This window comes from Haemorhous mexicanus, chromosome 11 (genome assembly GCF_027477595.1).
Source record: "Haemorhous mexicanus isolate bHaeMex1 chromosome 11, bHaeMex1.pri, whole genome shotgun sequence".
Taxonomy (NCBI): Eukaryota; Metazoa; Chordata; class Aves; order Passeriformes; family Fringillidae; genus Haemorhous; species Haemorhous mexicanus.
In genome coordinates, this window is record NC_082351.1 from 7,752,253 (window position 1) to 7,767,107 (window position 14,855).

General features: G+C 41.1%; 1 protein-coding gene and 1 long non-coding RNA gene across 15 annotated transcripts in view; one reads left to right on the forward strand and one right to left on the reverse strand.

Annotated features, from left to right (window-relative positions):
- LOC132332196 (uncharacterized) overlaps positions 1–14,855 on the forward strand; it is a 62,988-nt gene that overhangs the window by 13,940 nt on the left and 34,193 nt on the right. The window lies entirely within an intron of this gene.
- DOCK3 (dedicator of cytokinesis 3) overlaps positions 1–14,855 on the reverse strand; it is a 185,570-nt gene that overhangs the window by 6,716 nt on the left and 163,999 nt on the right. For both annotated transcript variants that reach the window (XM_059856243.1, XM_059856242.1), the window contains 10 exons: positions 14,666–14,752; positions 14,026–14,205; positions 12,968–13,051; positions 11,599–11,715; positions 11,067–11,188; positions 9,463–9,598; positions 8,837–8,918; positions 6,790–6,942; positions 3,304–3,422; positions 2,312–2,399 (listed from right to left, as the gene is read on the reverse strand). In XM_059856243.1, the coding sequence (XP_059712226.1) occupies positions 2,312–2,399; positions 3,304–3,422; positions 6,790–6,942; positions 8,837–8,918; positions 9,463–9,598; positions 11,067–11,188; positions 11,599–11,715; positions 12,968–13,051; positions 14,026–14,205; positions 14,666–14,752 (1,168 nt within the window). The remainder of the gene's footprint in view (positions 1–2,311; positions 2,400–3,303; positions 3,423–6,789; positions 6,943–8,836; positions 8,919–9,462; positions 9,599–11,066; positions 11,189–11,598; positions 11,716–12,967; positions 13,052–14,025; positions 14,206–14,665; positions 14,753–14,855) is intronic.

The following is a 14,855-nucleotide window of genomic DNA, read 5'->3' on the forward strand; positions in this document are numbered from 1 at the left end:
AGTTTGACATCTGAAGAGGCTTTCTCCTTAATTAAAATGCCTGCAGCCATTCTTGGTGCATTTCTTTCTAAAATGACTTTGAAAGGTTTCTCTTTTTTTTTGTCTCCCTAGTTCATAAGTTAGCATAAGCACAGGCTCCCCAAGGCCTAAAATTCCCTAAAGTAAAAAAGATCACGAAGTGACAGCTTCATAAGACAGAACAAACCCCACAAAATATAATTTTTTTTTTTTTTTTTTAAAGGGAGACTCTCAGCCAGAGAATCTGAGAAAGGTATATGAAGAAAAATCTTGACAGAGAACAGGTTCAAACCAAGGCCTACCTCTCTATATAAGTAATGTGGCTCCAGATGGATTTTCCCAGTACACATGCCATAGTGCTCTAATTTGCACTACTGCAATTGGTGTCAACGAGCTAAAACAGAGGGACAAGATGAAACAGCAGTGCCAGCCTTGCTCATCTCTCCTGCCATATCTCATCATCAAATGAAAAGTAGAGAAAACCTGATTTGCTTGGCCTGTAAAACTATTGCTGTTCTTGTTTTGGGGTTTTTTTAAACACTGAGATGCAGAATGAGAATGTGAAGAAGAACACATGGTACCCCAGTGAAAAACTGATTTATGCTTTCTCAGTGTTCCCTCATTCACAGCCTTTTAAGTATTTAGGAGTGCTGGAAGAAGGTGAGATGATTTTGAAGAGTGGCTGTTGCCCAGTAAAACCAGTGTTTTAGCCAAACTGCTTCAGGGAAGAACTGAAGCAGGGAGCTCCCAGTGCTGTGACTTAGCCCAAGTCTCTCTCTGTGACTGTTCAGGGGCCAAGTTTCATTAGTGGGGAGGCTGCATTTGAACCAGTCTGCCCCGGGCAACTGATGTCATCACTGTCACTGGGAACTACCAAACAGAACTTCTGACACAGCCAAGAGGGGGTGGGGGAAGTCAGGGCCCTGACTGCTCACAAAATCCAGGACAGATGGCATCCAACTACATAGAATGCTGAGGGTTCAGGCCTGCCAGCAGCACCTGTAACTGCATTTTGCCACCAGCCAGGCACAAGAGCTGAGGTTCCCGCCTCACCATCCCCACTGAACATCACCTCTGTCTTTCCTGGCTTCTTAGGGATTCTGTCTTTGATCTCCTGGCACTGAATACCACACTCCTGCATAATATCACCCACAGATACAAATTCAAGTAATTTTTCCTAGACAGACAATAAATACTTGTCTACCTTCCCTTTTCAGGTCTTTTTCCTGTCCAGTACAACGATCTCACCATCTCTGTCATATGTTTGGTTCAAACAAACATCGCTAAGATGGAGCTCTTAATCCCTCACTCCCCATCTGAACTCTCTTGTCATCACTCATTATTGTCATCAAGTCATCATTCTGCCATTTATTCAGAACTGGTGTTTGGTTTCAATCTGGACCACTCATGTTGAAGTAGGGGATTCTGATTTATTAGAAATTCTAAAATAAAATTCAGCTTATTTTTTTTTTAAGGTATAGTTTAGTTCTGGCACAGTTACTGAAACAAAAAGACAGATAAAAATCTGAGTGCACGATGTAGGTCAGACTAGATAGTTGCAGTGGTCTTTCCTGGCCTTAAAAATCTTTTAGGATACCATTTTTTCCAGCTATACATGACTGTTTCTTGCTTAGTCAGCCTCCTTGTCTCAGATTCTGATTCAGGAATTTTGCCCTCTTCTGCTTTTTCAGAATTCTGCCTTTCAGATAATTTTTGAGCCCATCATTTTGTCCATGGCATCTCTTTCACAAGCTGCTCCTTTTCTCTTACACCAAATAAATTCTTTCTCCTCTTTCATTTTTTTCCTCTCTGCATGGACTCTGCCTTGTTTTTTTCAAAAGAATGAGTTAAAAAAGCATATATTGCTAATGATAAATAAATATAAACAGCCTCAGAGAGAGATTATGAGGAATGTTTGTATTTTCAGCAACACATGTGTATTAAAAACCAGTGTAGCTCATGAGTCCCAGTCTTGGGCTGTTCTTAGATAACTTCTCATTTGCTGCTTTGCAAGTCTGCTTGACAAAGGCTGCAGCAATTGTTTCAATAAGAAAATGCTAAACTCAGAAAGCTTTCTGAAATAAGGAGGTCTGTGCCACCCCACCCTACTGTGAAGGCTCTGAAATGATGGTAGGTTGGCAGAAGGCCCAGTTAATTAAACTGTTAATTAGAAAAGTGTGAGAGAAATGCACTCCGCCAGGAAATGTAGAAGCTCATTTGTTACTTGCTGTAGCATGACCAGAGGAATAATTTGTAGCTAGCAAGCATGCATGCTGCAGAGGAAAAGGAGTACCTTTCTCAGCCACAGACAGGTTGGGATCACTGCAAGGTTTGCACGGTCCAATCATTTGCTGGATCAAGGCGCGCTGGAAATTTGGAGGCTAAGAGAGAAGAAAGTTAGCAAAGAAGAGTTAAAAAAAGTTACAGAACAGCTGGGGTAATATGGGGACTTTATGTTCCTTTTTTTAAAGCAAAGAAGTTCTTAAACTAAAGATTCCCTGGGAACCTTAAGCTATGCCTACATTGGCAGGTACTGCAGTGCGAGATGAGTGGATCTCTGGGATGTAACAGTGCTGAGGGTCCACAATTCTTGCTCTCTGGAGGAGTTATTTCAGACTAGCTCTAGCCAGGCCTTGTGCCCATTAGCAGCTGGAATACACTGTTTTCCCTCTGAAGCTTATCTTTGGTTTTGTTTGAACATTGACTTTGCATGCTTTGAGACATCTCCCCAGTGCAAGTGTGATAAGTGGGAGGGATCAGGAGATTCCTTTCAAAAGCTCAGGCAGGGTGAGATTTAAATGCTTGCACATAGGTACACTTTTCAATTTGTCTGGGGAAATTAGGGCACAGATTTTTTTAAAACCATGTATCAGTATATTATTTCAGCCTCTCATGGTTTTTTTGATACCTTTGGAAATCAAAAAGTTATTTAGAATAAACTTGGAGGCTAGACTGCAGGATGGATGGCCATGGTTCTAAACAAATAAAGAAAATGGTGTGGCTACTTGCAATGGACCAGGGCTCACAGGATAAAGTTGGGAAGTGAGTCCATTTTCACAGGTTGTGTCTGCTCTTTTAGTAGTCACTACAGTTTGTATCACTCCACTGCCACAGTCACTGCCTCCAGGGGTGGACTGACAGGGAAAGTTCTGCTTTACCTCAGAAAATGATCCTAAATTGCTGTTCTTTCCAAAAATAAAAAAGCTTTAAGGTGGTCAAAGCCAGCAAAACTACAGCCACAGTTTCAGGTGGCTGAAGTGACACAGAAGAAATCAGAGCTGCTACCTGTCCGTTTTCCATGATAGCTGCGGGATACATGGCGCTGCTCGGGCGGTCCCGGTGGGCTGGCAGCAACATCATCATCTCCCGAGAGTGGCGGTACTTATCTGGTAGAGAGGGAGAGCCTGTAAACAAGTGAGAAAAATCACGTACACGGGACAAACAACAGCCATGTCTCTGCATGCCCAGGGATCTCAGTCCTCCTGTGCGCTTGGCTCGGACACATGAGCTCACAGGACTCAAGGAAACATGGTGCTGAGCCCACTAAGCAGCTGACTGTTGGTGGGTGCATAGCACGAGGATGGAGTAAGAACTGGCTTCTTGGATACAATTAAGGACATACCACAATACTTGGGGTGTGTAAGATGTGTGTGTCCCTAGTTGTATGTTGCAAAGTGCTTCCTTTCAAACATAAAAAAAAGTGGGCATCTGTGTGGAATCAGCTATGGCTGTGCCTAATGCTCCTTTGCCCCATAAAGTATTGTAGAGTTACAGAAATGCCATAAAATTATTCATTTTAAGACTGAATGTGGAAGAAAGGGATAAAAGCTTGAGATACACCATTCAGTTAAAGCAGAAATCTATGGGAAAATACTTTATTCCTTGGTTCTGGATAGAGGTAAGTGTTGCCATTTAACTGGTGCTATCTTGGTCAGCTTCCTCTTGTTAAAGCAAACCAACCCCAATAATAAATAGCATATTCTACAAATGTGAGAGGCACTTTGCTTACAATGCTGCTGTAATGATGATTACTGTTGTGTTGCTGTACTGAGCCCTTTGATGACACCAGACATTTACCAATGCTTAAGGTTTTGTAGTAGGAATAATAAGTTTGATTTATCTATTAGTTATCTGTATAGTTGTCATTTAAGATATTGGGGTATTTCATGTAACAGCTTCCTGGCAGGTGGAATTAATTGGGACTCATGTCCTTCAAGATGAGTGCCACATAACAATACACCTTCTGATGTGCAACAGCTGACAGTGGGTTTGCCAGAAGAATGATTCTCATTAGTGACTTCCTAAAGTCTGACACTACTGATACACACAACCCTTGGGATGCACAATATTAGGCAGGATTGATGTTGTGAAGCTGCTGAAGTGAGCTGTAATTTGCACTGATTGTTTGATTGCGTCACAAACACGCACTGAACAGATGGCAGCACACAGCGCATTACAGAGCCATGCTGGCTTTTGGGGAATACATGCCCCCTCTGGCAAACTTCCACAACCACACACATTACCTGGACAGCACTCCAACATATGAGCAAAGGCATTGGTGCTGGCTGATGCAGCTTTTACCCCAGCAAAAGCAAACATGCAGTTTTGGGGACTAATATTCAGCACACAGTGGAAGGAACAATGTGTCCAGCAGAATGCAGGATAAAGTCCTACAATTGCAACATTTCCATGAGGGGGGGCAGATGCCAGATTAATCTACACCCCCACTCTGACATGAACAGTAGCAGAGTATCTGTATTCTAGTCCCGAACTCATTTTCTCCCCAGACATAGAACAGAAACATAATTAGACAACATTCTTTGCTTTTATGTACAACATTAGCTTGGAGAACACAGTGTTAACGCTTTGTGCTGAGTCTTTTCCTCACAGGTCACAGATAGTCCTGTTCTGCAGGACAAATGTTAAGATGCTGAACTTTTAGGTGTGCCCAGAACTACAGCACAGCACAACCTACACTGCAAACTTTCTTTTTATTTATTTTGTCATCCTTGCTCTTTTATACCAAAGACTGAACCACCTCTACCTGCTGTCATTTTATATGGGATCACAGCATCAAAAGACCCTGGACTGCAGGACCTCAAAAATCCCACATGTGCTGGCAGAGTTGTAGTTTAAAAAACTGGTACCCTAAATTTGTCATTAACTATACCTATAAAAATGGTAACAGATTATGCCAAGTGTCCAGTCTGCAAACAAAATTTAAGTATTGCTGCTTTGGACACATAGCACAATAACTGCAGCTTCTGGCTGGCAAAACTTAAACAGTAAAGTCAAAAAAAGCTTCTAAAGCTTCCAGAGCAGACAGTGGCCATAATAAAATGCTGCAGCATGTGCCAGAGCTTACTCCTTTTAGCATGTAGCTTGGTGCACTTGATGTGTGCAGCACTGTAGGTACTTTCTAATGAGAAAGGAAAACTTGTGCTAAAGCCAGAGATAGTTTTGCTTTTGAAATTATATATTAATCCACTTGTGAAAAGTATTAATTTTAAGGAATACACTGAACATTAATGAAACTCCAAAATCATTGAATCTCTTCTGGTTCATCATTTTTATTATGGTTATGAAAAGTTTGCTCCTGCACCAAATCCTATTTTTTTTGATTTAAAAAGGAAGTTTTAATATAAGTACATATATTCTTGCGAAGTGCTGAGTAAGACACCAGGACTCATTTTCTACATGTTAACAAGGGACAGTGTTGAGGAAGCAGCAGGGATGCCTTTAGAGGCCAGTCAAGTGTCATGTGGGCATTGCTTTTTGAGTGCATTGGAGGAGTCCTAATTGTATTTTAAATTAAATTACTGACAAACCCTAACTCACTCCTAGCTCTTACCAGGCCTTTTTGAGGTAGTTTCTTGCTTTCTGACCCTGGCTTGTGTAATCTTTTAACTGCAGTAAAGTTCAGCAGTGCCTCAAGAACCACCTCAAATGAAGTCAAACCGAACTGAATTTCTTATTGACCTTTTACACAACAACAGTGGTGCTTCCCTGACAGGGAAGAAACTACTCAAGGGTCAAGCCAGGTGAAAACTGAGAGGTACATACTCGTAATTATGAGTAACTACTAATGTCTATTGTTAGCACAGAATTAGAAAATTCTTGCAGTATTCTGAGTTCAGTTCTAAGACTTCTGTTGTAACTTGTGAATATTATAAGTAGTGTAAATTTTGATGCCCTATTCTACAGTTCAGTGATAAAATCCAATAATTGATCAACTTTCCTGATGACTATCCTTTAAAAGTTCTTTATAGATTAATAGCTTAGTTATTTTCTTTGGACAAGCCAAAGAATCACTTGTGTTGCTATTTTAAAGATCCATAAAAGGGTAATTTTTTGGAAGTGGAGAACAATTTAAATTCCTGGATTCTTAATACAAAAGGCCATGGCTTCCTTTGGTCACTGATGGAACTAATTTGTTTTAAAGATATCCATTTCCTCAGGAAAGGACTCTGCAGTAAAACAGAGAAGGTGGTCTAAGTACCTGCATTTTCATTTGAATAAATCAGAGAAGCTTTTAAAAATCCAGCTAAACCCTAGAAATCCTACCCAAGCATGCTCAGGTTAAAGCCACAGGTGGCAAAGATGTTACATTGATAAATTTAGGTGGCCTTTACGAAATGAATTGTTGGTCTTTGTCCACTTCCCATCTGACAAGTGTTCAGCTGCAGCATCGTGACTCTCGTAGCTTTGTTGGCAGTCTCAGCAGAAAGGCCAAGGGTTGGATGGGTCATGGAGACTGAACTATCCTCTCACCTCTAGAGGTGGTCCCTCCAGGACAGAGATGAGGCACATGGGTGGGGGCAGCGTGGGGGAACTTGCACAGCTGCCGCCCATGCTGTATCTGCTCTGTGGGTAAATAGAGGGCTTCAGCCTCCAGTGGTGTCAATCCAGCACCTTTCACCAGCGCTAAATTAAAAAGAATATAAATAAATACCAAAAAAAAAAGGAAAAAAAAAAAAGGATAGAGGTGCATTGGCAGAGCTGCATGTCATGTCTGTGAAGTACCTTGCTCCAGCCAGTGATACTGGTCTCATTTTCACAAGCATCAAATTCACCCAGTTAAAAAACAAAACAAAAGGAAGAATCACCAAGGAGAAGAACACAACTGCATTATCACAGTGGAATTTAAGTGTAAGGGCTTTTTCTCATTAGGAAGAGCTCCATTTCCAACAGCAGTGTTGTCATAACCAGGACAGTGACTAGCACACTGGAAAACACGGATTGCATCTGAGACCTTACTAAAAGTGAAATCCCACGAGTGGGTAATGTCTGAATGCTGCGCTCACCTAATTTAGAAGTGAACAGAACAGCAGAGAAGAAACATTGTATCACAGGCTATATAAATATTTTTCAAACTCATTACTTCTCTTACTGTTTCCCATATGAAATCTATCTGGGTCCCATCCCTGGGAGGTGCTGTTGGCTCATCCAGCAGCCCAGAGCCTTTGGAGCATTCATCACATTGGTTTCTAAGCAACAGTGAATAATACCGTAAAGAGGGAAGCTGGTGATGGCTTTGCAGTCATCAGGCTCAGGAAGACTGTCACAGCCTGTCACAGCCTGTCACAGTGAGCCTGTCACTGGACTTCTAAAGTGGAAAACAGCGTGAAACAGTACAGCACCAAAGCCTTCAGATCCCCCCAAAGATTCACATGCCAGCTGAGGCACATCCACTTAGGGACGCCTTCCTGACATGATAGCCCTCTGCTCAGTTCCATCTTCCCTCTCCTGTTATTCCAGTTTCACCTGGTTACTGTTTGTCATGATTTTCCTTCCAGTCCTTGGTAATTAGTGCAGCTATTTGCCTTTATATGAAGATGTTCACTTCTCACCTTTCTACTCCATCTGATCCCTCAATTAAATCACCTTGCTGCATCTGTGTCATAAAAACAGCCAGTCACTTGAGATTTTACTGGCAGATGGAGCAAAAAAAGCCCCAAGACTGCTTGAGAGAAAGGGCTCTTCTCCATATTCCCTCTCCATCAGGAGACACAGAATTCCCCTGTATGGAAAAAGGGGTAAGATTTAAATATCAGCCTTTATCTCTGACTATATCCTGGATACCTTCTTCAGATGCCGGTGAAAAGAGGTGTAGAACCTGCAACTGAGAACCCAAAATGAGAGGAAAAAACCAAAAACCTTGAAAAGAAGTTGTGAAAGTCAGGAGATCGCACGGAATGGTTTTGCTTCAGCTGGGGAAGAAAATAATTATCAATATCAAGACCAGCTACTGTAACACAAAGGCAGTATGAGTACCCCCAGAGTCTGCTTTTATATTTTTCCTTTCTTCAAGAATTTCCCAGCAGGGAAGCCCTTCTTTATCTCCATTATTTAAAATTCCTATCTTTCAACATTCATCCTATACATCTACTTTTGTATACATATGTTTCTGCTAAACTGCCTCAAGTAGTTTTTTGTCATAATTTCTTTAAGCTTGTAAAATTATTTCTTTGCCTTTGTCTTCATGATCTCTCTTTTAAGTACTATACCGAGGACTATTCTTGTTTTCCTCTAGACTGCCTGCCACAATTTTGTGGTGGAACAATGAAAATCATTATGAAATTCAACTGCCTGAAACCAGCATGTATTAGAGATACATTTGATATACAGATGAAAAAAAGCTTAAATGGGGAATGAAACCATTTGTAAAGAAAAAGTATTGAAGAGATATTTACATGTCCAAAAGAGAAACAGTGTTATGTGTCAATGTTGGTGGTGTTTCACCTGTAAGTCACCACGGTTGCCAGGTTTAGGGAACACCTGCAGGTGCACCCCCCCATCAGGGCCTGTCCATGCTTACCTCGAGCGCTGGAAGGGGCAGAGTTAATCATCTGGGATGGTGCTGAGTGAGTGGAGCTCAGGCTGGAGGTGGAAGGACTAGCCTGGGATGAGGATAAAACAGAGACATTGGTGACTGAGCCTTGGTACCTGGGCTTAGGATAAACAAACTGCAGGAGGCAGAGAAACCGTCGAGAGAGACCTGAGCATATCAGTGCCTTAGGGATTTACCTGTCTCAGATGAGTCAGGGCAGCTTCAGTGCAGGCCACTGCTAACCTGCACTCAGGACTGTGGGACTTGTTCCACCTCCCCAAACCAAGAGCAGCAGTAACTGCACATGTTCAACAGGGCAGGTAAAAAAAATGGGATAAAAATCTCCCTGTCTGAAAGCAGCAGAGTGACCTTGGACTGTAGTACCACAGTCACTGTACAAACAGAGGAGATTTCTTCCTGAAGTTATTCTAATGAGTTACTGTCATATTTCTTGAACAATGTTAGATTCTATCTATTCAATTCTTTGAAAAAAAAAAAAATCACAGACAGATCTGAGCATGTGCACAGGTAAAGTGTACTGCTCCTAAGCAAACCCCTCTGGAACTATTCTGTGCTGTTCCCAGCCACTGCTCCTGGCTGTGCTAGAGCTGTACCTGCATGTGGTACATATCCTCAGCAGTCTCCCCCACAGAGCTGTCTGTCAGGATAACCAGGTTTCCTGTTTCACTGGAGGTGTGCGACGACAGAGAGGATGAGGAGTGTCGGACTGAACCAAGCATGTTCAGTGGGCTGGAAAGAAAAAACAGAGTAAGGGCATAATTATTTTTTAAACCTGTTTGTGAAGCCTGATTTTTTTCCAAACTAGTAAGTACCTACAGTTACCTGATGCTTTAGGTCACCTCTAGATGTCAAACACTTCTGAAAAGGCCAAATAAGCTCAAACAAATCCATAAATGTGGGTAAATATGAAAGAGGTGACAAGAAGATTACAGGTAAAACAGAATAGTACATAGGATGTTGAATTTCAGGACCCCAACCCAGGGTAATGTCACATCATGACCTTGGGTGCATATTTGTTTTGTTTATAACAGAACCCACTGAAACCACTCACATTTTTAATGCTGAGTGGGAGCAGCTTAAAAAAAACCAAAACATTCCAAAGGAATCCAAGCACAAGACACACAGGTCAAAATCCAGTTTTCCTGATTGCATGCATTGGGCCTCAGCATTACAGTTGAAGGCAATTTTGTAGCTGACAGTAAATTAATACAGCCCAGCTGGTGTGCAGGCTGTACCCTGATCTCCCTCAGGGAATGAACTTTTCTTTGTCACTCTGAACCACACACACAAATACACTGTACACTACAGCATTTCCCTAGTTTGTCCTAAAAACTAAAAAAGCTTTTTCAAAGTGAGGAATTTTGAGGGAAAAAAGTTATCAGCCAGACACTGTTTATCAACTGCTAAGCCATGGGAACAGTATAAGCTACACAGTTTTACTAGCATAAAGACTGTCACCATCATGGATTCATGGACCAACTTTCCACAGCTTTTTATGCCAGCCTTTAAAACCAGCTAAAATATAGTGACCCAATAAGAAAAATAAACACAGAAGAGCAATTAGCATTTTCAAATAAGCAATGTTGGCTGGATATAAAAACCACTATTTTGTCCTTGTAATGCCAATTTTTATCCTCTGTCATTATCTTAGATTTAATATATGGGCATTCAGTTTGAAAAAAGCACCACAGGGTCATTTTTTGATGTACTGATCAAAACACTAAAGCAGCCTTTCTTGTATTTGGCTTCTGATTTAGTCAGAATTTTAAAAATAATGATGTTAACAATTTTGATCCTTCAAAATGGGTACATATTGAGTTGGGTTTTAAAACAAGCCATACAGTTTTATGGTAGATAAGGACCCAGTTATTTGCTGTTGGTGCAACAGAAGTAGGAGAGGTTGGGACCTCTGAAGTCAGATTGAGTCTGGAGAACTGAGTGGCAGATTTGTGTTTCTGCCTCTACAGTAGGTAAAGTGATGGAGTCACACCTGGAGGTGTGTTCAGTATTTGCTGCAAGGTGGATTTCTCAACTTTCTTATTCCAATTCTCCAAGCACTGAATGAAGACACAAGGCACTTCTGCCTAAACTCATGCTGCCACCCTGCAGTACTGCTAAGCACTCCTTAGATCCTGGAACCTTGGTGGAACTGTGGGCAGAGCCCCTGGGTGTTTGGGAAGAAGAGGGAAGAGGTTACCTGTGTCGATGCACCAGCTTGATGCTCTCTGGGCTCATGGGCCCGTGTGACACCAGCACATTGCTGCGGGGGGTGCTGGAGCCTGAACAGGCTGGGCTCAGCTTATCCAAACCAGGCAGCTCCTGCAGAGCAAACACACTTCAGCTAAGTCACTCATGGAAAAATGCAAGTTTTCTTCATCCATGCTACTTCCAATTATGGGACTTCTTTTGAAGAGAACATTCAACACCTCCTGTTACTCTTCCTCTTACATAATTTTCTGCTATGTGAAACAGCAACTGAAAATTAGGCTTTACAATTGCACTGTGATACGACAAAGAACATACAAATATTAACAATTCTTGCTGAAAGGCCAAGTTAACATATTTTCTACAACTGCCTTCTTGCACAAAATTCAAGAATTCCATTGGTAATTTGGCAGTCCATTAGGTTCAATCAATGCTGTATCAGCCCAGTTCTTTTGTGAACCTTACTACAACTGACAGATGTTTAATCATAAAATTCAAAACTGGAAAAGGGACTGTTGGCTTACATGGTACAGACTGGATCGCATCATCTGGAACTGATCTATCAGTTTCTTATGCAGGGGACGCATTTCAGGGTGGACAAATTTCTCATGGACTGCCAGACCCACTCCTAGGACATGTACCTGCAAAAAGAAAATGCAGCATCAGAAACCCAAATAAATTGTGTCTAAGAGAGGGAACAGAAGTCTGTCCTGCAGTTCTGGCAATGTGCAAGGAATATGCCACTGTCCATTTTAAGACTGCTGCTAATTAAGCAAGCCTTGGAGTCCTGGCAAGTTCATACTACTCCAACAAGTATTTAAGCATGAGACAAGTACGTTTGTGTCATGTTGTATTGCTTTTCTTAGGAGATAACTGGAAAAAAAAAAAAAAAAACAAAAAAAACCACCAGCAACCATCTAGATTCTCTCTGCAGAGTGAACAGCATTATGCCCTCACAGAGATAATGCCCTGTGACAAAAACTCCTCCCTGTGCCAGGGACAGTGTCTGAGCTGCCAGCAGAGACTTCTAAAAGGAGTTTCTGATAATTGAGACGAACAGCAGCAGTGTGGCACACACAGTCACTCCTCCTGTTCCTCATTAGTTACTTCTAAAGGTCACTTTTTCAAAGGTCAAACATATAATACTAATGATTGAATGAGATTATATAAGGTCCCAGATGAAAGAAAATAGCAATGATAGGAGGCTTAAGATGTATGTAATTCCCTACATGATCCAAAGTCTGTACAAACAATAACTAATTAATCTTCAAACATCTCCTGAGGATTGAAGGGAGATAAGCATTATTTTACAGATGGGGAATCTGAAATGCAATTCAGTGATTTGTTGAAGAACAAGCCTAGTAGCTCTATTCAGATTTGGGCACATTGTTTAATGGGGTATATCTTTCCAAACTTTCAGTTAAGAGGGATGTGATTATCTGATTCCATTCCCATCAAAGCATCCCGCAGCTTTATCTACCAAGATGTTTTAAGGAGACACTATGGAAAAATAAAACTGCGGATAATATAAATAGGCATTAAGTTTTCATATGAGGCTCTACCACTTTAATCTCAAGCCTGACCTGTCCTGCCTCCGATTATCTTTGAAATTTGCTAGGAAGACAAAATAGCAAAAATGAATGGCAGGCTTGAAATGCAGCAAGATATCAGTTGGATAATAAATGTATAAAACAACTTTCAACTTCCCATAAGGTGACTGACTTGTCATTATCACCTTGCCCACTTCCCTTTTGTTTTTTGTTTGAATGTATTTAAATCTCCTGTACCAAAAATCTTTTGCTTCTGAATGAATCAGTTGGATCTGATGTTTAGACTGACTGCTGATGAATCCAGACAATGTAACAATGTTCTTCTGCACCTGAAAAATAGTACCTGTTCCTGCATGAGTTCCTTGAGCTGGGTGATCTTCTCTGCGTCTCCGGGGTGCTTTGTGATATAATCCTTATCAAAAAAGGCCTGCAGGAAGAGGAAAAAAAAAAGTGCCTTTTTCTTATGGCAAGGTGTTTCATCATAACTTGGAGTCAAAGGATGAAAGGAAAAGGTCCAAAAATCTTAGGAAAACAAAAAATATATTAAGGTAACAGCAGAGCTTAATTTTATTGTTTTTTAGCACTCTGGGATGCAGAGAAAATGGGCTTGGCAGCTGAAATGATTCTGTTGAATCATGACTCTGACCAAGTTTCCCCCTGTGACAGTGATGAGCAATACCACTAAGCCTTGTATCTTCCAGTTATTTGAATTTTATAGTTTCCTTCACATAACTGCCTAAAGCTAAAGGAATTTAGTGAGTAAATTGGCAACTAATGTAAAGCCTGAAGAGCATTCTCTCCATGGCTCCGTTGCGAAGACACATCCCAAACCTCTGAACCACTGCTGCAATTTTTTAGTATTTTACCCTAAACCTACCTTTTGCAATGCTCAGTTTATGTAACAGCTTGCCAGAGATGATGCTGGATAACATTGTATTTAACATCATTTTAGTTCTACAGCGAGTCTGAAATTAGCCCGTCAGCAAAGATAATGGTTCAATAGCATGAATTAGTGTTTTTTCCTGATTCTAGACCTTATCAGTTACCACCAGTCCCTCAGCCTCTATTGCAAAATGAATTTATAATGTAAGCAGTATTAAAAAAGCTGCTACACTGTTTTACCTGCCAAGTGAGGATTTCCAGGTAAGCCAAGTGTCATCTTTGAGAAACCCTGCTGTTACCTGTACCTATTTCCATGTGAGATCCCAGCTCCACCCCTGGAGCTTCCTTGCATGTGGCTATGCAAGCACTGATGCAGAATAACCAAATAGGGGTATAACCCCATCTTTAGATAACGCACATGAGAATTTCTTATCTTATTAAGCCACGCTATCATTGAAACAGAAATGCAAATAAAACTGAGGCAGGGTGATACTCAATGAGAAGCAGAGCCTGGCTCACCTCCTGGTACCGCGCAATTCCCCCGTTAACGGCAGCATCAATCACTCCATTCAGACACATGCTGAGAAGATTAATGTTGCCATGCATTTGTTTATGCTGGTACTGGCTTATCAGGGTCCTCAGCTCCTGGTTTTTGTTCTCAACCACTTGAATGGCATTTTCCAAAGGACTTACTTCAACCTCAAAGGCAATAAAATATACTTTAATTCTGTGGACACTTCACTGAGATTTATTATCTTCCTTGTAATAAAATGGTACTCCAGGATTGTTCAGTGAGCTCCCTTCGCTTTTACTGCTTTGTAGAAAATTAGCTACATTAACAAACTCCACTGTTAGCAGTGCTGGATTTCGGGTCACTCAGTTGCAATAATAGATGTCTTTCTATATAACAAAGACATGGCAGCAATGCAATTATTCCATCCTTTTAGCACTGTCTCCATTATATACTGTTAGTTAATACAATTCCCCTGGTTACATTTAGCAATTCTTTAGATGAAGTGTTAGAAAAAGGATGTATTTAACTCTTGGTAAACACCATTTTAAACTGCAAGATTTCAGCCCAACGAGTTTTAAGCTGCCTATCCCACGTCCTCAGTAACTCATCATTTTGACCCCCAATTACAGGAATTATGAATGTTACCAGTTCTCTTCTCTCTACTTCAAACCAGCGAGAGATCCCAGGCAAACTGTGAGTCAGGGTCAGAGTGGTGCGTTCAATCCACAAGCTCTGCAAGAAGTAATTGAGGCTGTGAGGAACAGTGAATCACAACCACATCCTCTGTACTCTTACTACAAGTGCAAAGGGGGCAAGGCTCAGAAAAGAATGCATT